This window comes from Alosa pseudoharengus, unplaced genomic scaffold (assembly GCF_046254945.1).
Source record: "Alosa pseudoharengus isolate Yale_2024_CS ecotype anadromous, Long Island Sound unplaced genomic scaffold, YU_APseudo_1.1 YU_APseudo_1.1_scf_23, whole genome shotgun sequence".
NCBI classification, from domain to species: domain Eukaryota; kingdom Metazoa; phylum Chordata; class Actinopteri; order Clupeiformes; family Clupeidae; genus Alosa; species Alosa pseudoharengus.
In genome coordinates this window covers 30,652,276-30,673,331 of record NW_027468685.1, presented here as the reverse complement: position 1 = coordinate 30,673,331, position 21,056 = coordinate 30,652,276, and the positions used below count along the sequence as shown (strand labels likewise).

At 41.3% G+C, this 21,056-nt stretch overlaps 2 protein-coding genes across 2 annotated transcripts; one reads left to right on the top strand and one right to left on the bottom strand.

Annotated features, from left to right (window-relative positions):
- The first annotated feature begins 690 nt into the window (after positions 1–690).
- Positions 691–13,016, top strand: ptpn2b (protein tyrosine phosphatase non-receptor type 2b). Its single transcript, XM_076302330.1, has 10 exons — positions 691–911; positions 2,298–2,388; positions 2,573–2,673; positions 3,507–3,605; positions 5,800–5,937; positions 7,850–8,059; positions 8,686–8,844; positions 9,050–9,252; positions 9,655–9,759; positions 12,137–13,016. The coding sequence occupies exons 1-10, from the start codon at positions 855–857 to the stop codon at positions 12,156–12,158; spliced, it is 1,185 nt and encodes a 394-aa protein (XP_076158445.1). The 5' UTR covers positions 691–854; the 3' UTR covers positions 12,159–13,016.
- A 245-nt stretch (positions 13,017–13,261) lies between these two features.
- Positions 13,262–16,648, bottom strand: LOC143141079 (proteasome assembly chaperone 2-like). The gene is made up of 7 exons (XM_076302331.1): positions 16,458–16,648; positions 16,166–16,337; positions 15,997–16,055; positions 15,784–15,902; positions 15,131–15,304; positions 14,586–14,706; positions 13,262–13,564 (listed from the first exon to the last, which is right to left on the bottom strand). The coding sequence occupies exons 1-7, from the start codon at positions 16,512–16,514 to the stop codon at positions 13,484–13,486; spliced, it is 783 nt and encodes a 260-aa protein (XP_076158446.1). The 5' UTR covers positions 16,515–16,648; the 3' UTR covers positions 13,262–13,483.
- Between the last annotated feature and the right edge of the window lie 4,408 nt (positions 16,649–21,056).

The window sequence follows — 21,056 nt, the reverse complement described above, 5'->3', positions numbered from 1 at the left end:
CTTGGTGAAATAAGACAAGAGGATTTCTCACCTCTGGGCTCTTTCATTTTATTAGTCTCTCTATTTGCTGTATCTCTACCTCACACACATCCACACAAACATAGGCTACACTACTCACAAAAACCCAGGGATATTTGGCTTCCGGGTGAAATTTCAGGATGAACCTAAAATCCACTATAACCTTTACAGATGAACTTAATGTGACCTTTTTTAAACTTTTGAATGTGCATGTCCAACAGTTCAATGTTTCAGTACTTTCTGTACTGAAAACTTAAAATGTCACCCAAAAGCCAGATATCCCTAAGTTTTTGTGAGTAATGTATGTCAGCACACACACACACACACACACACACACACACACACACACACACACACACACACACACACACTTCACTGTCTTAAAATAATGTATAATGGTGTGTTAATGTTTATGTCCAAGTGTCAGATTCACAGCTTAAACTAGGCTACTGAATAATGATTTAAGCATAGGCTACTTGAATCACCACATAAACGGACACAATAAAATATTCTAATAGACTAGGCCTGGCTGCCTGTGAAATGCTTTCCCTTATCTGTGGGCCTACACGTAATATATTATCTCGTACAACTTTGAATATCTTTGCTCTCATGTTTTTTAAATCACGGACTGTTCTTATGCGCATGCGTTTACTAGTCCTCCTAAGCTAGCAAAGTAGTAGATGTCTGTCAACTGCAGGCAGGGCGAGTAGTCCCAGGTAGCTAAATTCACCAACAGTTCGAGGATGTCTGGGGATGACTAATGACAGAAAACAGATAATTATATTAGCTGTTTAGCTGGATTTTACTTCTTACATATTGGAATAACCCATAGTATAATGGACCACAATTGTGCGGACATAGATTCTGAGGGACGGTGGCAGAACCTATATCTTGTAAGTTAAGTTTATGCCATATACTAACATGCTAGCAGCTAGCTGCTAGCTAGTCTGCAAGCTCATGTCATTTTGTGCATTATAGGAGCCAGCTGGCCATCCAAGTTAACGTTAGCTCTCTGGCTAGCAGTGTTTTCGCAGCTTCTGTGTTCGTTTGACTGCAGAACAGAAAGGCGTTGACTGTGACCCTTTACACATATCATTCCGAATGTCCCCTTATTTAACTTTGCGCACTAATTTGCAACCATATGTTATCGAAAACGCTTATATTAGTCACAAACCTTCCTATCGATAGCATCATAGCTAGCTAGTATCAATGCTAGCTAACTTGGTACACTATTCATTGAAATGCGTAGGTTACGTGACACGCTATGTTTAGACAAATCAATGTAATAATTAATGAAGGGCTAACGTTATGTTATTTGCGGTTTATTGATATATGATGTCTGTGAATAAATGACATCAAAAACGCGTTGAATGCCAACACCTTACATGAAGCAGTTTGCAATCGGCAAATGTCCCCATCAACAACGTTAGCTATCCTTACCTAGCTAAACAACTCTTGACTTGCTAGCCGGGGATAATTGAATTAACATTAACCGACGTTGGCTTTGTTGTCTTTTTTGCTAGTAAATAAATAAAGATGGGCAGCTAATAATCAGTAAAACCTTGCTGTTGCTAATAAACAATTAACCTGCACAGGTGTTTACAAAGGCTTCCAAAAAGAGCCTAGGCTAGTGACAGAAGGGAACTTGAGGTTCCCTTAACTGAACTAGCACTATCCTAGCGACAGCTAATGTTAAGTTGACGTTAGCACGCTAGCTAACTAAAAATCAACTTCAGTTTCCTTTTAAAGTTAACTCACTGAAAAACTTGCGCCTCGTATGAACTGAAATAACAAATCCTAACCATTTTTTGATCACGACATTCGAGTTAACGTTAGCTGGCTATTTGTTACAGTTAAACAATTAGCCTCAGAGTAAGGTATATCTTGCTGGTCATGCTTCCAGTCAGTTTCTATTTTAAGAAACTACTAGCGTTAAGGTTTTCTCGCCCTTCTGATCATGTATGTTGATCACGCTAACGTTAACGTTTCTGGTAGTGGCGATAATTTGTCTGCTCGCGCAGCATGGTCAGTGGATTGCTGTAACGTAATATTTAGGGCTATATGTGGCTATATAAGCTGTACTTTCTTGTAGACTTTTGTCGATCTATCTTCAGGAAGTTGTAGCTAGCGAGTTATTAACTCGCATGCTTGTTGTTTATTTAGACATGCTACTGCGGGTCTGTCAATGCTTAACCATGCCTGCCAGAAATAACAGTTAACCTTAGACTTTTGGTTATCTTAACGCGCGTGTATGCTTTTGTGTGCTGTATGATTTCTAGGAAATACGCAACCAGTCCGACGAATGTCCTTACAAAGTGGCAAAATATCCAGAAAACAGGAATCGCAATCGATACAGAGATGTCAGCCCATGTAAGTTTGAAATTAGCCGTTTCTCCTTTTAAACTCTGAAACACAGAATATTTGATTGTCACTTGATGGGAGGTTTTTCAATGACCCACCTTGTCTATTTGAACTATTTAAGTATTGTATCCTGTCACAACCACCACTGATTGAATATAGTTTTCTTGTTTCTTTTCATTCTTCACTGTTTTAGTTGATCACAGTCGAGTCAAACTAGAAAACACAGAAAATGATTACATTAATGCCAGTTTAGTGATGATGGAGGAAGCCCAACGAAGTTACATCTTAACTCAGGTGAGTTGAGACTATTATCATGTCTAATTTGGAGATCATCTGCATGACCATTTGAGCTGACTGACCTCTGTGCTTAAAGAGCTCGTCATATTGAGCTTTTTTTTTTGTTTTGGCCCGTGTAAAATTAATAGTTGTTTGAGTTGTTGTTGATTAACCTTATCAAATAAATACCCTTTAAGTCTTGATTCTGCTTTTGAGAAAAGGCCCACAGTTCCTGGGGTCAAATGCTACTGGAAAGTCAGATGTTGGCTAGTGTGGGAGGACCGTGACGAGGCCTTTATGTAGCCAGGGACATTCCCACACTGACCACTGCAATGGCTCAGCATTAGAATAGCTGTATGGTATGCATGTACATGGTAGACAGACATGTTTTTCTGATGTTGAATTCTGCACTGTGCATGTTTGGCCATTTATAGTGCATGTGTGCTCCTTACCACTGCTTTTGTACAGAGAATTAATATAGGACAGTGCTGTTCATTGTAATGTACTGTAGCGCACATTGCACTGTGTAAGGTGTACCTAGGGCATCAGCTCAGACACAGTTATCATTTCCTTTGGTGTCAATGTGTTGGTCTGTTTTCCTGCCTGTCTGTTTTTGTGAGTGCATTCATGTGTCTGCCAGGGTTGGAGAAAAAATGGCAGTTGTCATGGCAAGGCCAAAATATGTGCCTTTTAATGTATTTGGGTGACTGATTAACGACACAGATTAACCAAACACCACCATATTTACACAATCTGAATATAACACTATATGACTCTCGAAAATGTCTTGGAAACATACAACATCATTTTGATTGTGCGTATGTGTTTGTATCCATGTACTCACCACTCAGGGTCCACTGCGGGACACGTGTGGCCACTTCTGGCTGATGATCTGGGAGCAGAAGACCAAAGCCATCGTCATGCTAAACCGTGTCATTGAGAAGGGATCGGTGTGTACACTCTTTCTATTATGCTGTACTTCATGATGAGAAGTCTATCACGGCAGGGTAGGCTAACAGAGAAAGACAAGTAAACACTAGAAAGGCACACTATATTCTCCTGTGCAATCCAGGTGGCTATCATAGTCTAGTATGTACACTTTACAGTGAGTTTGAAATGGGTGAATACTAATTCTGTATAACACTATGATATTAATGTGCACAATTACATTATTTAGTATTGTTTAGTTATCATCTTTGATTGTCCATCATATGCTCAAGTGCTTCAGGAGAAGAAAACATTTCAGTTGCCGGTTGTTGTATCTTCACATGCAAAAGGGAGTGACCATCAATTAAATATACAGGGGTTTTATTTTGTGTGCGTCTAATTACTATTCATTGTTGATGTCTCTATTTGTAACGTGGCCCGACCCATTCTCAACCACTGTTGAGCCCTCTGGGTTGTTGTGGGCCTAATTCAATGAAACACTGCTGAAGGAAGGTGCCTGCTTGATGACCCCAGTGAAATGATTGGTATATTATTATGCCCCCCCTCCCTCCCGCTGTTTTGGTTCTTTGGTTAGGCATTCAGGCTACTTGTAGCACTGAGAAGCTGTCATTTTAGATTGGCTTGGTTGTTGATTGGCCTCTTTGGCAGTGCATATTGTACCACAAATGAGTGAAGGTACAACATGCCGCACGTTTTCGACTGCTAGAAGCCAGTTATGCATTGTTGCTAATTTTCGTGGCATGTGAAATAAGCTTGTTTGTTTATCGCCTACAGTGGGAATTCCCCCACCTATAGTATAAGGTCACGTTCAATTCACCACCATATTAATTCATTGAAGCGGTCACTTACTGAAATAGTCCACCGTATGGCTTCCCAGTCTTTGATTAACAGGTTGCTTTGGACATTAGGTTGATAACCACAGCTTGGATGTGGCAAAAGTAATTACGTGCAGTATGTTCCTTGTGGTGTTGCTGTTGCCTTGTATGCCAGTTCTTCAATTGTATAGATCTCTAAATGTGTGTTAAGGGCATTCTATACTTTTACACAACACCAGTTTGTAGGCTAGTTTCACACTATTAACAGCAAAGAGCCGATCAGTAAAGTTGCATTGGTTTCACTTTTGCATCGTCAGCACATCTGAAACTAAATATTATTTTCCCAGAATCTTTGGTTAGAACTAAGAAGTCGTCCTGCTGAATCAAAGCTGTTGGTTTCATCCAATAAACCGCTAAACAGCAGTTATGTATTGCTTTTTTACTGCAGTGATACAACAGTTTGTTGGTCACTTGTAGGCATTCCTGACTGGAATGTTTTGTTGTTAACCCTGACAACATTTAAGAGTCAGCCCATTGCTACCAAAGATCCTCGACTTCTTCTCCGCTTTAGCCCACTCTGTTGCTACTTTAGAACACATCCTTCCTCAGATCTAATTGTGATGCAGCTCCTGTATGATGTTCCTATGGTGAACTAACTACACGTGGATAGATGATGGAAGTGTGTTAGAAATGACACTTAAATCTCTTCCCAGCCCAGTCAGGTTTCATGTTGCCATTTCTTGTTTATTCTTCATGTTACCGTTGGGTTATTATGAAAGTGAAACGAATGTTACCTCTATGAACATGAATTATAATCATAAACCTATGTTTAGTTTTCAACTAGATGAGCTTAACACATATGTTGCAGTAGAAACCTTTGTGGAATTAAGCAGTTATCTTTTCCAAATCATCATTGTTAGTTCTTAGAACGTTGGATTCCTGGATACATGCATGTGTATGCATCCCTTACCATAGCAGACAGTATTGAGCTTAATCATCTATTTTCCCCTTTTTTGGCTTATAAGGATTTTTTTGGCTTATAAGGAAGTTATTTGAAAGTAAACACTCCCATTCTCATAAGCACAACCACAGCTTTTCAGCTGACTCAATATAACAATGCAAGTCTTTGACTGTACGGGACGGATGAGGTTTTCTGTAGGGTAGCAGTCATAAGAAATTGAATTCCTATAACTCTACTGAAGAGCTTCTCATAGTAGTGGCTGGCTGAGGAGGCAGATAGAGTGAGTGAATGAATGAATGAGCTGTGTTGGCTTTGTGAGCTGTTTTGTAAGAGCATGTGGGATGTCAGCAGCTCCAGACTGTATGGGCTCTGTGTGTCTTGACTTCCCTATCCTGTCTTCTCTCCACTCGACCCTCACAGGAGAAATGTGCTCAGTACTGGCCCACTCCGGAGAAGCACGACATGACCTTTAGGGATACACTCTTCAAGGTGACGCTTGTGTCCGAAGATGTCAAGTCCTACTACACCACCAGAGTTTTGGAGTTGCAAAATATCACTGTAAGAATTTTTGTCTGTTGCCTCAGTGTTTGCACAGTATTAGTGTTTGCCTATTTTCCATGTTTTATACACTCCTTGCAACGCTGATTTCGGTCTTTGCTTTTACCTTACCGAAAGAGACACACATATCCCCCTGCTGCCTGCAGCCTACCTCCAAAACTTTAAAGCTGCTGTCAGATTATGTTCAGAGAACACAAGTTACCTACTGTGTATCAACAATACTCAATAACAGTTTATGCGATGTGTTAATCACAAAATTTCTTCTCTAACAGTTTGACAACAGCTAGTTCTGGAGTAGGCTATTCAACTAGTCCGCTTGCTTGCGAGACTCAGTGGTTGCGCAGTGTGCACCCGCTTCCTTATTTGGGTTTTGGGTTGCCAGGTTTTATGACAAAAGAGTTTAAATTGAAAGTAAGTAATCGTGTATGTATAGGGTGTATTTCATACACAATCTGGCAACCATGGGAATGTCAGACTAACAGTAAAAATGAAGGGATCCGTGATTTTAAAATAACGTTTGGTCATGCAAATTACGGGAGATTTCCGGGAGCAAAAACAAAACGGGAGTGGCCTGGGAGATGACCTTGAAATCCTTGAGTGATGGCAGGTGTGCAGTATGCACTTGGCAAAGAGCACATCAACACCATCAAAAGAGAAGCGTTTTGCTTTTACTTGAGTCATTGTTGTTTCTGCTAAACCTCCATTTATACAAATGCCCTCAAAAGATGATCACAAGGAATGCAGAACAAGCATACAAACACTCTACAGCAGGGGTCGGCAAATAGTGGCCCGCGGGCCAATTTTGGCCCGCCATTGATTCTATCTGGCCCGCGAGATGACGTTAATTTGCTGTTGAATGAATTTTTTTTTTAACCCCATGTTTTTAAAAAGAAAAAAAGGCCTACAGCAATCCCATCAATTTCAAAACATTTATTGAGGTATAGATGATAGTCCTACTAAAGTGACAAAACAGGTGGAACATCCTTGCAGTTATCCATGACGCACAGGTCGGAACGGTATTGGCACGCGAGTGCGCGTAATCTTGTGCAAAAAAAAAACAACAGTGTCCTGTCTCCCTCTTCCAGTGGGCAAGGTCAAAAATAGCCTATGTTTCGTTAAATTAATAGGCTTGGCATTAAGAAATGCAGGCAGGCTCAACACATACCTCTGCTTCCATTCTTCTTTGTAGGTCCTGCATTCTGAATCAATTTTTCTTTTCAAGGCTTTTGACAACGACATTTTGCATCGATAACTAGCATATAGCAATGTTCAGCTAATCATTTACACGTCATCCAAAAGAATAATATTTGTAGCCTACACATTAGTTACGGCAAGTTGCTAGGCAAGTCGCCTGTTTCATGAGAGACGACAGGAGATGCAGCAGGCGGCATAAAAACAGCGCACATAAGCAAATAAACGTTTTTAATGGAATTAAATTAAATGCATTTTAAAAGTTAGATGATGTTTATTTTAATATAATATAATAATTAATAATTTAAATAGTAGGCCTATAACCCCCCCCCCCCCCATTACAAAAGCTATGGCCCGCGATGCCATTGTCTGAAAAAAAATTGGCCCGGGTCCAAACGTAATTGCCGACCCCTGCTCTACAGCCCTAACAGCACTAACAGATATGTAGAAGCAAACAGTGTCTGATTTAGGTCACAGCAAATATTTCTTAAGTCTGATCATGTCTGCACAAAGGTCAGTCCGTGTGACATTTTTGAGAGTGTAACAACTAAAAGAATCGAGGGTGGGAAAAATATGAAAACATTGGAACATTTGGACCTTAACATTATGTAGACAAACTTTGAGCAAAATCACTTTTCTGAGACTTTCCAGTAACCATTTTGTTCACTCCCTCATTCAAGTACTTTGCACCGTTTGTGTTGTGCCCTGTGTGTTTCTGCAGACGGGGGAGATGAGGCAGCTTTATCACTTTCATTACACCACCTGGCCAGACTTTGGTGTCCCAGATTCTCCCGCTTCCTTCCTCAATTTCCTGTTCAAGGTGCGCGAGTCAGGCTCTCTGGGGCCAGACCATGGGCCTGCGGTGGTTCACTGTAGTGCGGGTATTGGTCGATCTGGAACCTTCTCCCTGGTAGACACCTGCTTGGTTCTTGTAAGTGACTCTTCTGAAACTCCACATCTGTCAGCCATATGAACACATGTGCACATGAACCTCATTCATTTTAGCATGTTTTTCTTTCCCATTGTTTTAGTATTAGTTTAATTACGCAGCATTTGTTTAACACAGATATGGATTACACCTAGTCCAGACTAAAAGCTTTATTTTCAGTGGGAAATTTCTTTTCTTTCTTCACTTTTCTCGGCTAAATCCATGTCTGGGAAACCATTAGCTGGGGCACTGGGCAAACTATATATTTTTATTATTATTATTATTCGTTTTTTTTGTTTGTAGTCAGCACTCACACATTTATGATGCCATTATTCCACATCAGCATTATATTGTAAAACTAAAGGTTGATTAAGTTTGGATGCATATCCAATAATAATTAAAGGCACAATCCGTGATTGAAATCCATTACACATTACAGTATAGTCATTGGTAAATAAAGAATGAATAGCACACAACGAGTAAGTCATGCCAAAAATACCATTTGTTTTTTGTAATGCTGTAGATCCTCCTGGAAGGTTTTATGTGGCACTGCATGATGGAATGCCATTCCTTTAGTCTACAAAGTTTTGTTAATGTTGTTTTGACCTGAGACTCTCTGTTGCTCACAGATGGAGAGGCGGAAGGACTCATCAGTGGACATCAAGAAAATTCTCCTGGACATGAGACGGTACCGTATGGGCCTGATTCAGACGGCCGACCAGCTTCGCTTCTCCTACATGGCTGTAAAGGAGGGAGCCAAATGCATCATGGGAGACTCGTCAGTGCAGGTACACCAACATCACAAGCAGCAGTTCCAGCTCAGTTCAGCTTCAGTACTCCCATGTGGTCATATGATAGAAGTGATCGTGGTCATGTATGGTCAGTACTCACATGTGGTCAAATGATAGAAATGATCATGGTCATGTATGGTCAGTTTTCACTTGTGGTCAAATGATAGAAGTGATCATGGCATTCACATTCATGTCTTTGTAGAAACGGTGGAAAGAGCTCTCCAGAGAGGACCATGAGCCTACATCTGACTCCCCACCTCCGGGACAAGCCTCCAAGACCCCTTCAGACAAATCCAACGGCTGTCAGCTGTCCCGTCTGGAGGAGCGGGCCGATGGGGAGACGGGCAAGCGGTCGGGGACGGACTCTCCCAGCAAGGAGCAGGAATCCGATGGAGCCTTGGGAAAGTGAGTGAGCTTTATGAGACAGGAGGGAGTGAGGAGCAGGGACACCTTGAGAATAGGATGGACTGAATAGGCTTGTGACTTCCAGAAATAAGTAGTCACCTCTTATTGAAGTATAACCACTAACCACTTCGGGGAGATGAAAGACGAGGCCGGAATGAGAGAGACGTGTTTCAGAGATTCAGTTTGATTTGCCATTTAGCTACCAAATAAATTAAACCACAACAATCATGTTTATGTAATTTGGTTCTATGGTGTGAAGGCAAACAGGGACATGTTATAAGAAGCAGATTAGAATAGACCTCTGAGCGCAAGACAAAAAGCACCGTGGTGCCCTGGGTACTGTAGCTGATAGGCCGCATGTGTAGACTCATCTGAAGAGCCGGTTTGCTTGCTGTGTTCCAGTGGGCGAAAGCGACACCGGGACGAGAGGCTGTCCAACTCCACGCAGAAGACGCCGCAGAAGCAGACAAAGCCCAGACTAGGAGATTCAGAGAAGAAGAGGAAAAGGTGATGCTGCTGTTGTCTTGGGGGGTATCTTATTTTGAGTTTGTTTTGATCTTGTTTTAGTTTTATTCTATGTGAAGACTATCCTTAAATGTGACTCACAAACTCCATTTTCATTGTCTTTTTTTTTTCCTGTCCAAAAAATAAAAATGCTTTAACATCTACAATGATGCAATTCTGATGGCAATATAGCATTTCCCATATATCTGTGGATCTTACATCTATGTGTGTTTTCTTTTCATGTACATTTGTGTTGTCTGCATTATGCAAGGAAATATGATGCCTGAAAAAGAAACAAGACCCTGAATGGACAAGAAATTGAGGAAATGCATTGTGCCTTCAAAATTACATCACTGTGAATCTAGAGCATTTCAATTATTTTCAAGAAAAGCATCATACGACACATTTAACTGCAGTACCAGCTGTCAGATCAAGAAGTCTTATGTCAAGATCAATTTTAAGATTGCAGATTTTTCAACAGCATCCTGTATTATGAAAGTGGATGATATTTTTGAGGGCAAGGCTCCTTTCGTCAATGTGCCTTTGATCTTGAGATTCTGGCTCTTGCAAACCTCTGCCTTGTTGTTCCTCCAAACAGTTTGGCCTGCATTTGCTGTACATGACACAAAGAGACAGGGGGAGGTCCTGTTGGGTGCCATTTAACGGTAGCGTCTTGAAGATTATTTATGAGAAGTAATCGGCCCTAGTTTTTGCCCGGGCCACCCAGAGCTGTACGTGAGCGAAAGGTTGTTTGCGTGTGGTTTGTGTGTTCTCCTCGTGCCGTGGCTATGTGTTGCTTCTGTGTGTGTTAGGCCTTGGGCTGTTGTATGTTGCGTTGACAGTAGGGGTGTAATGATACGGAAGCTATTCTTTTCACCTCTCTTTGGTCCTGATTCCAATTTATTTTTATAAAATAGTCTTAAAATGTGTACCAAACATTTTCATATACCTATTATTCTACAAATGACAATATGGTTAACGAAAACAAGTTTTTTTGCATTCATTGATATCTGATTATATGTTTCTGTTAGAAATTCCCTGAGAACCTCAAGTTTTGAAACCCACAACTCTTTTTATGTGGACAGTGCCTATTTTTAGTTTGCAGTAACACCGTGAATGGAATTTTAATTTTGGATGGACTCAACTAATGAACATTTTGAAGATGCAATTAATGGTCATCCTGCCATTAAAAAGCCTTTGGAAAATTTAGATAAACCTATCAAATCAAATTCAACGTTTAATTTAGATGTCTAATTTGGATGCAAAGTTAAATTAGAACAATGTGTAAAATTCTTAAAATAACTTAATAAAAAAACTGTTGCTGTAATCTCCATCATTATTTGGCCCCACGTTCTAGTCTAGCCAAGGGATGTCCTCTACCTTGTTGCCGATCATGTAAGAGTGAGATTGATTCTAAATGTACATTTCTCATTCACTGAGCCTACATGTATTTCCAACTCACCAATTTCAAGCAGGAGTGTTTTATAATTTTTATTTATTTTTTTCCTGCAGCCTTTCCTGTATAAGCTTCACACCTTACAACACTGTGAGAGCATGTTTGAATTAGTTTCGACATCCATTTTTGCTCATAGAATATTTCCTTATTATTTTAATTCAGAGCTGTTCCAAAATCATTCCACCCCTAGTTGGCAGCATGGTGTGTGTTTTCTGTCTTCAGATGTTTGGTCGTCCCCTCTGCTGGAGAATAGGGATTTAGAGATGGTCTGTCACTGGTGTAAGTCATAGCTGTAGGTTTAGCACTGGTCATTGGGGCCTTCCTGCTCTGATGCATTTGTCTCTTGCCCTTATGGTGCACACTGAAGAAATGAGAGCGCTCTTCATGTCCTCACTGGACTATGATGATGGTGCAATTTACATTAGTTGTTGGCGTGATGGTCGTTTCACCACAACTGTGTGTAGAACTGGTCGATGTCCGGGGTTGCTGCTAACTATGCGGAGCCGCCCCTCAGCTGAGGGGACTCTTTCCAGGATTGTGATTGAGACGCAGCACATTAATGCTTGTGTGTGTGTGTATCTGGTATTCAGCTAATGATGTAGAGGGCCATGTTTCAGTTCAGCTCTTGGGCCCTTCCCTGCATGCATTTAGGTTGCTCAGTGCTCCAGATCAGCTAAGTGCATCTGATTCAGCACATCAAGGATTTTATGGTGCAAATTTAGATTTTTGTGATGTATCCAGAGCAGACACCTAAAACATGCAGTTAGGAATTGTATACATTCAATGAGCTGCATCCAATGTCACGGCCATTCTCATTCTGTGACTAACATCCTTTGGACCCTCTTGGCCTATTTCTTTATCACTGTTTAGAAATGCCATGACTCAGTCAGTTTGAATTTAGAGCTGTATGTGTGCTTCTGACAGGGCAAGAACCAGTGATGCCTGACTCCATGGCAACACCAGCAGGGATCTGTAGTCCTTGTCTTCATCTTCCTCCTCTCCAGCACCTCAAACTCCATCCACATGCCTCCCCACAAGAACTGTTTACAGCAGAAATGTGGACGTACCTTTGGAGCAGCAGCGTTGGGACATGAACACACCAGCACGGTCATCACAGTTGGACTGCTTTGGGTTGTTTTTACAATGTCATTCAGTTGAGTTTTTTTTTTTCTCTTAACTTGCTTTTTTTGTTACATTGGAGAGAAAAACAGCAAAACAACTGAACTAGGCCAATGTATTGACAGCTCCTTATGCTTTTGATATATAAATATATATATACATATGTACTTGTATTTTTAGACGGCCTTTTCAAAGGCAAGATGAAATGTTCTATTTTTTATAAGAAATTACTTGAAATTTCCTATCATGTCCAGGGTCTGTAAACTCAGCCCATATGAGACATTACCCAGTCTTGCATCAGGAATGCTTTCATTTGTGTACATTGTGTTTTTACACTTTTAAAAGTACACTAAGTATTTTAAATTATATAAAAATAATGGGGAAACATTGTTATTTGCTTGAAAAACACATTGTGTCCATGATCAGTTGCCCTTTGAATGAAATTTGAATGAAGTTTAACATTTCATTATTTGAGACTATAACCAACAAATAAAACGGACATCCTTTAGTTTTGAAACACAAAGCGTTCTTGTTTCTTTACACAACTTTGACTTCTGACAATTTGCAGTGCCCTATAACTAGTGCCTTTCTCCAAAACTGATATTCCTGAACACCTTCCTGCCACACTGCAAAGTGACAATGCAATAAGATGTCCAGCTTCACCTCAATTAAATTCATAGCAGTGATTTGTCTCCACTCTTTCTACAGAGGGCTTGCTACAACAGGTGAGGAATGGGTTTATATTACAACACAATACAACAAGCCCTGATGGAAAGCCATGGGGCATCCAGCCCGCAGGGTCTCTGTCTGCAGATTAGCATAGGCAGTCTTCCAGAAACCTGGGAAATGCTCAAGAGACTGATACGTTTCCCAGAATAATAAAAAGCCACACAGAACACCAGGCTCCAAACCCCCCCCTCCCCCCCCCCCCCCCCCTCTCTCTCTGTTACTCTGAGGGCTTTCTCAGTTCCACGACTTGGGTAAATTAAAAAGGGAATTCAATGTGAATGTCTTCATGTCTAAACATTGTGGTCCTCCAGCTTTTCCAGAGGACCGGATGAGGGTCTGGTGAAGTGATCAAGACCTAAGGGAGGGATGGGCATATCTATCTTTGCATATCAGGTACAGAGGTGTCCTTTTTCCAGTTCAGTCTTAGAATATTGCAGGAGGAATGCCGCCGCCGAACAGCAGTTTCCAGGATGGGGGAATGTTCCACTGAGGTGAGCCCTGGGCCTGGAAGAGACAGATCATACTATTTACCCTTCCAATCCACCAGCACCAATTCTGTTGTTGGTTATTATTACACAAGACACTTTTCTCCTAATATATTAGAAATACTAGAGTAATGCCTAGAGTTGGGAAGCAACACTACACAATACATACATTTGGTTTAAGGAAAGTATCGTAAACGTGCTAATTACCAACCATTTCGTTCGAAAAAATATAAAACAACGTTTAATACTTCAAAATAACATTTGCTAAATTAACCTTACATTTTCAGTAGCCAGGTGTGTAGATTTGAACAAAATCTAGTTTGGTTCTTACTGCCTGAAATATCCGATTTTGTTTACCACGCTCGGAGTTTAGTGCTGGGCTGGTGGGTGCTTATTCCAAACCTTTCTCACAGCACATCAACGGTAAGCCCAAGAATTCTCGTCAGCAATTCAAAATTCCACTGGAGCTCCAAGCGGATTTGTACACGCAGCCTTACAACACTGTTTACAGCTCTTCGAGTCATGATAAAATGTAATTTTTGGTACATAGCTAATTGAGATAAACGTATGGTGTGGGTGCTCGCTTTTTTTTTAGGAATCCGCCATCTTGGTTTGTATAGAAATGAATATTAAGTGACACACACACGTAAGAGGTTGGACATACGTGACGGTTGGTAATATGTCACGTTCTTATAATGTTTTCTATCAAATTTATTCAAACACCTAAAGTAACTTTGGCATTAGAAGGTTAAACAGTGGACAATGTGTCGACAAGTTGATGATGTTCATGATATTTTCATGTAGTGTCAAGAAGCGCTTTATTCTACCATGCAGTAATGAGACATTGGAAGATTTAACACCCCAGTTAATGTTCCAATTGACAATGTGTTTTCCCACAAGCTGATTTAGTATATGACATTGTCCTGTTATGTTTAGTGCTTCAGTCTATGCAGCGCAGTAATGGGGGACACTGTGTGATATGTTTCCCAGCGCTTCTGCTCTCTGAACTAACTGAATGCATCTGGTTCAGAAATACTTACAGGTTTGCTGAGCAGGTGGAGCCAGTCGTTTAGATAATTTCCCAAGGCAAAGGCATCAGGGATGTTGTCTCCCTCCGAGCAGAACATCAACACCACTGCCATGGGGATGTCTTCATTGCAGCTAAATACAGAGAGACAGTAGCACAGCATTCACATTTCAAGTCCATCAATGTCAAAACTTCCTATTCACAACCAGTGTAGAGCATTTCATTATTCAGTAATAATGGTATTAGCCTTTTCCCATCATTAAATAGCTCCTCCATATAGATAATACTGATTCAAAAAAGAATGAAGGGCTTACAGTAGATTTCAGACAAACATTTGGAGTATTGCTCCTTCGCATGACCATTTAGGTTTGAATTTAAGTATGTTGTAAAAACTAAAATTTGCTAAATGGCATTCTAGATACACTAAAGTAAAATAACCAACAAAAGTTCAGTTCTACAAAGGATATTTTGTCACGTTAGATATCTGCATCTACAATGATTCTCAGTACTTGTTGAACTTGTTTCTGCTACAGTAACTGATCTGCAATCAGATCCTACCAGTCAGTGTAGAGACCCTTGGTGATGCCCCCTCCAGGGATGAAGAGTCTCTGTTCAGAGTCACTGATGCCTGGGAAGGCACACACCTTCTCCATCTCCCTCCACTCCAGCTCTTTAATCCTCGGCCCTGCCTCTTGCTGTAGTGCTGGACTGAGCAGGTATCGCAGAGGGGTGCTGAAGAAGCAGGGAAATGCAAACCGAACCACATTAACAACATTAATACATTATAAATACATCATATTATGCAAACCAGTGACCAGCTGTGTACTCTATAGGTCACACAAGCTCCAGTTGAAGTTGAAATTTCAGTTGTTATCTGGTCCTGTGCACATCACCTATCCAAAGAGTTTCCACAGTTATCATTAGCCACAATCTATCCAGCTTGGGCAAACCAAATAAGAATATGGGTCAAGTTGCACTGACTGAAAAACAAATTGTGGCTAGCTTCTTAAAAGCACTCTAACACCAATTCAGACCTCATAATATTAGATGCTGAGATGCCAATATTAATGATTTAAATGATGTTAACAGGACAAACACACAAATCCAATTTCAAAGGGTAGAATCTAGATATGCAGTTTCAGTAATATGAAAAGCAAGGGATGCAACTGTCTTTAGATATTTAATAACTAAATTGTGATAGATGTACTTACCCCTCAAGCTGTTGGTCATCCCTTTGGTATGCATGGCTACTTGACAGCAGAACGGTTTTGCTGAATCCACTTGATTTTATCCAAGAAACAATGCTTTTCCGAAACTGCTTGATCTTTGTCTACAAGATAAATAACAACCAGAGAATGTGTAATGGCCGAACTGAGACAAATTAGCTAAACTACACTGATATAAAATAATGTAGACATGCGAACCTGAAGGATAGGCGCCCTTATCTGGAGCACGGTGAGTTTCAAATCTTTAGAACAATATACTGGAGGAAGAGAAAAGTGATATGAAAAGACTAAAGAAATTACAGCACCAGACTCTCCACTCACTTTCAAATGCAATTACAATTATTATTTTTTTTCAAGAAAATGCTACCTTCTGCATTGGTGCTCAAATCGTTAGCGTTTTCTGCCGAAGTCGCGTATGGGTTGTTCCCTACCATCGGGATAAGGCCGTCGGTGTGAAAATAACCGATCTTTTGCAACTGTAGCGTCGATATGATGAGGTCTGCCGCAAGCTGCCCAACATTTCCAACTGATATCGCTGGCTGTTAAAACAAACAAACAAAAACAATTTTAAAACAATGCATGACACATAGCCTTGGATGTCAGTTTTGCTCATGACAACCTGGAAGTGGCAATGATAAAGCAAAATAAAATATACAAACCAGTATCAAAGTGTAGCTTTTAAAGGCAGGCCGTGTTTCGTCAATCGGCACAAACATTTTCAGCTAGTCCTCTATAAGCGACTAACTTTTTTGAGAATAAACACTTGTGATAGCTATTAGCTAACCAATATGTAAAAGTAAGGTGGTTAAAGCGTGATTTTTGCTTTCACTTCAAAACCGTTCAAAACTTGAGGTCCTTAGGTCCTTCGTAATGTGTATTGCTTTGGATATGCCTGAAAGAAAATATCGACACAAATTCTAAGCGTGTAGAAGTGTATAGTTAAATAATACGACACATTTTTATTAAAAGGAAAGTGATTTATTGCATAACGTTACATCCCCTCCTGATTTGGTTAACTAAATTATTTATTTATTTGAACACTGTGCAGTTCTCGGCCGACCTGGTTGTGTAGCGCTGCAAAGATTATATATGTGTAAGAGATAAGTAACTGTCAACAGCAACAGTATCGGCTCTAATATCTAGCCGCACACATGGTTTAAAAGATTTAGCAGGTTTAGAAATTATTTATCGCCCACCTTGACAAAAAAACATCTCCTTTGGGTTTTTATTATCTATAGAGTGAAGGTGTTCTCCTAATCAACTGGAATTTGCCAGTCATTCAATGAAAGAAGTGATATTGCAATTAAATGACTGCATTGTCTCTATAGGGCCCGACCTCGCATGGGCTTAAACTTCACAAACTACAAATAGATGATGCTGGCTCAGTGAATGTTGTCTTACCATCAAGCATGAGTCACTCACAGCTTTCTTGCAGCTTTTGTTTGGGTGAGATATAGGCCTGGAGCCTGGGTGAATAGGACAGTATTAGCCTACCGGAAGCTCACACTCAAACAGTTAGTCACACTCAGTCCTGCTTTTACTTTTTTCTTTTTCTTTTACTAACTTTAAAATGTTTCTCAAGTGAAACCACTCTTAGACCTTGCAGACACACAGCATACCTGTGTCTTTATTTCATCTGCCTTGAGTAGGCCTATTGTCGCCCATAAATCGTTTTACACAGTTGCAAAACCACATGTAAAAATCTTTTCACAAGCTCACAAATTACCCTATTTTGACTCCATACTATTGCCCTGTTTTCTAAGTTGAGTGGTCGATTGATTGATTTTGGCCTCAAAATGCCGCAGAGAGGTGTCTGACTTGATCTGTGGTCTCTGCACACATCTATTTGAGCCTACCGGCAGGCCCCACTGCCCCCTAATCTTTGTCAACTCAATGAAAGGCAGGGCCGGCTCTAGGAAGGGGCTAGGGTGGGCTTTTGGGTTTTGCATATTTTACTAGTATAGAGTCTAAAGAACAAGATTTTTTTGTCTTCACATTTTCACAATCCATTTTCACACTTAGATGACATCATCATATATATAATGCATAATTAAGACTGGGACTACTATCACTTGGGGGTCAAATGCGAGAAAACACTGGTAAAGAGGGTATTTTGCCTAATTTTGGGTGCTGATTCTGAATATCATATTTACTTAGCTGATTTTTTAGTTTTAAACCTGCTAATCTAGCCTAGAAATCTAGATGCACCCTAGCGGCAGCAAATTAAATTTGCTGCCAGGGCTAGTCTAGCAACTCTCCGTTGGCTTGTGAGCTCGAAAAATTAAACTTCTATCTGGCCAATCAAATCGTGTAGAGTCGTTAGGCGGGCTTAACATAATGATTGATGTTGAAACGGTTTGGTTTGAATTCCCTGCTACTTGAAAACAAATAAGATAATGTTGCTGTTGGCGAACAGTGTGACACGAGTTAAGCTTTTATTATTAAGTTGGCAAAAGTTTGAACTAGCCAACTAGCTCCGCTGGTGGGAAACGCATGGGACTCATAGCGCTGTCCTATTGCGTGCAGAGAGAATTTGAAAGACAACTGATTATCCCGCCCCTCGGACTGAGCACTGAGAACGGTGAGTGCCCAGACCCTACATTTTAATGTGGGTCTGGCTCGTCAGGCTACTGCTAATCAGCATTTGCGGCCTAAAACTGGCCTCCGTAGGCAACATAGAACGGGTGAATAAGGTCAAAAATGTAACTCCAACTCCAAGTAACACTAGTTGATTATTTATGTAGAGACAATATTTTTTTGCATTACAAGTTTTCTGAAAATATATGTTTATGGATGTAATTTAACAATATCTCATTAATCATGCACTAATTTGCATACATTTCAATCACAAAAAAAGAGACATCTGAATATTAGATAGTTAACATTGAATGTAGTCAGGTTCAGGTTTGCCTTCAGAACTTTCTGGATTCAGAGCCTTAAAAGAACGGCTTGTTCAAGCTCCAGTCCTAGGTTCAGTCGTCCCTTTATCTTAGAGACGGATGCAAGCCATGCAGGATTGGGGGCAGTTCTGTGACAGGAGGAGGATGGGTTACGGCGACCAATAGCCTTTGCTAGCCGGGGCTTGCGGCCAAGTGAGAGGAACATGTCAAATGATAGTGCCATGAAACTCAAACTCCTTGCAGTCAAGTGGGCAATCACGGAAAAAAAATGCAAGTATCGACCTGGGCAAAAAGTTCACCGTGTACACTGACAACAATCCCCTCCAATACCTGCAGTCAGCGAAACTGGGCGCTCTGGAACAGTACTGGGTTTCTCAGCTTGCCCTCTTTGATTACAACATCAAATATCGTCCTGGGACAGCTAACCGCAATGCCCTTTCTAGGCTTCCCACAAGCCCCACTAACACTTTGCTATCTGTGTCATGCGGTCTGGACGTCCCCCTGCCGATTGCCATAGCCAACATGTAAGCCTCGAGTGCACCTATCCAAGACTCTTGGATGACAGAATCTTGTATGGTGGACACCATCTCTGGTCGAACCAAAAGAGACCTGAAAGTCCTGCAAGGGACTGATCCCTGTATTTCCAGATACCTGTGGTTTTGGCGACAGGAACGACCACCTACCTGTTAAGACAAGTGGAGTGAACCAAGGGAAGTCCAGCAGCTGATAAAGCAGTGGTCCCAGATACAGGAAGTGGATGGGACCTTGTCCCGAGCGATCCAGGCTGCTCCTTCCAGAGATCCAGTGCTGCAGCTTTTACTGCCCAAGGTGTTGCGAGTCGAAGTGCTCACTAGCCTACACAACAACCATGGCCATCTGGGGGTGGACAGGACCACAGATATGATATGCCAGAGGTGCTACTGGCCCCAGATGTGGCATGAGGTGCAAAAGTGGTGTTCTGAGTGTGAGCACTGTGTGGTTGCTAAAGCAAGACAACCCAAGCCAGAACCTTCTTGGAAAATCTGTTAGCCACTAAGCCTTTGTACTGTAGATAATCTCTATTGACTTTACTCTCTTGGATTGGGATAGCACAGGACAAGAGAATGTTCTGGTAGTCACAAATGTTTTCTCAAAGTTGACCCAGGCCTTTCCCACCCCTGATCAGAGAGCTTCCACCATAGCTAAGATTCTAACTGAGAGATGATTTTATGTACAGTATGGCTTGCCCAGGAGAATCCACTCTGATCAGGGGCGCAGCTTTGAGGGGGAGCTTGAAGCACCTGTGTGACATCTACAGCATAACAAAGAGTAGAACCACCACTTATCATCCAGAGGGGAACGGTCAATGTGAACATTTCAACAGGACACTTCATGACTTGCTCAGGACCTTACCCCCTGAAAAGAAGCGCAAATGGCCCCAGTTGCTCCCTCAGGTCCTGTTCACCTATAATATCACCATGTACCAGTCCACACAGCACTCCCCATACGAGCTGATGTTCGCTCAGAAGCCAGTTACCAGTCGACCACCTACTTAGAAATATTGGAGGTGATAACAGGGACAATCCACCGACTCATTGGGTGGTGCAACATCAAGAGTACCTGACTTCTAGTGCTAGGAGACACTTAGAAGAGGCTGCGGCATATCGTAGGCATGGTGGTCCTGACACCGTACCCTTACACCTGGCACTCTAGTCTTTTTCTAGTGGGCGGTGGTAGTGTAGTGGTTAAGGAGCTGGGCTAGCGTGCAGTAGCCTGAAAGTTGTTGGTTCAATTCCTGGCTTCCACTGTTATGCCCTTGAGCAAGGCACTTAACCCCAAGTTGCTCCGGGGACAATGTGATCCCTTGTAATATAGCTGAAATACAGTATGTAAGTGACTTTGGTCAAGAAGTGTCTGCTAAATGTAATGTACATGTACACTCTTTTGCAAGAACCATTTTCACGGTCGACACAAAATCCAGGATACATGGGTGTCTACCAAGTATGAAATTGTGGAGTGTCTGGATGGAATTGGCACACACTATAAGATCAGGCCGTATGGGGAAGAGGGCCCCCTTAAGACCATGCATCGCTCCAAGCTTAAACCTGTTCCCACCAGTCAAGAATCATCCATCCCATCAGCACTGGCTGCTCCACAGCCTCATGGGGGTATCGGGAGGGAGCCAGACCTCAATAACCCTGCAGTTGGAGACCCGTTGAGGGTAGCCATAGTCCACACCAGGACTAGTGCTTAGCATCACAGTGATCAAGATGGTGTTAACTTTAGCCTCGACCAACTGTCCCAGGCTCATTTGGAGGGCGTACCAGATTAAAGATAGCAAATGCACATGGTTTAGTGTTTGACCAATGTTTTCCCTTG

Bases quoted from the DNA above. Each gene is read 5' to 3' on its own strand.
- ptpn2b (XM_076302330.1), top strand. From the start codon at position 855: ATGGACCACAATTGTGCGGACATAGATTCTGAGGGACGGTGGCAGAAC. The intron at 2,389-2,572 runs GTAAGTTTGAAA...TCACTGTTTTAG, and splicing joins ATACAGAGATGTCAGCCCAT to TTGATCACAGTCGAGTCAAA. The intron at 8,845-9,049 runs GTACACCAACAT...ATGTCTTTGTAG, and splicing joins TGGGAGACTCGTCAGTGCAG to AAACGGTGGAAAGAGCTCTC.
- LOC143141079 (XM_076302331.1), bottom strand. From the start codon at position 16,514: ATGTTTGTGCCGATTGACGAAACACGGCCTGCCTTTAAAAGCTACACT. The intron at 16,338-16,457 runs GTTTGTATATTT...TTGTTTTAACAG, and splicing joins AAAGCTACACTTTGATACTG to CCAGCGATATCAGTTGGAAA. The intron at 15,903-15,996 runs GTTCGCATGTCT...TTTATCTTGTAG, and splicing joins TAAGGGCGCCTATCCTTCAG to ACAAAGATCAAGCAGTTTCG.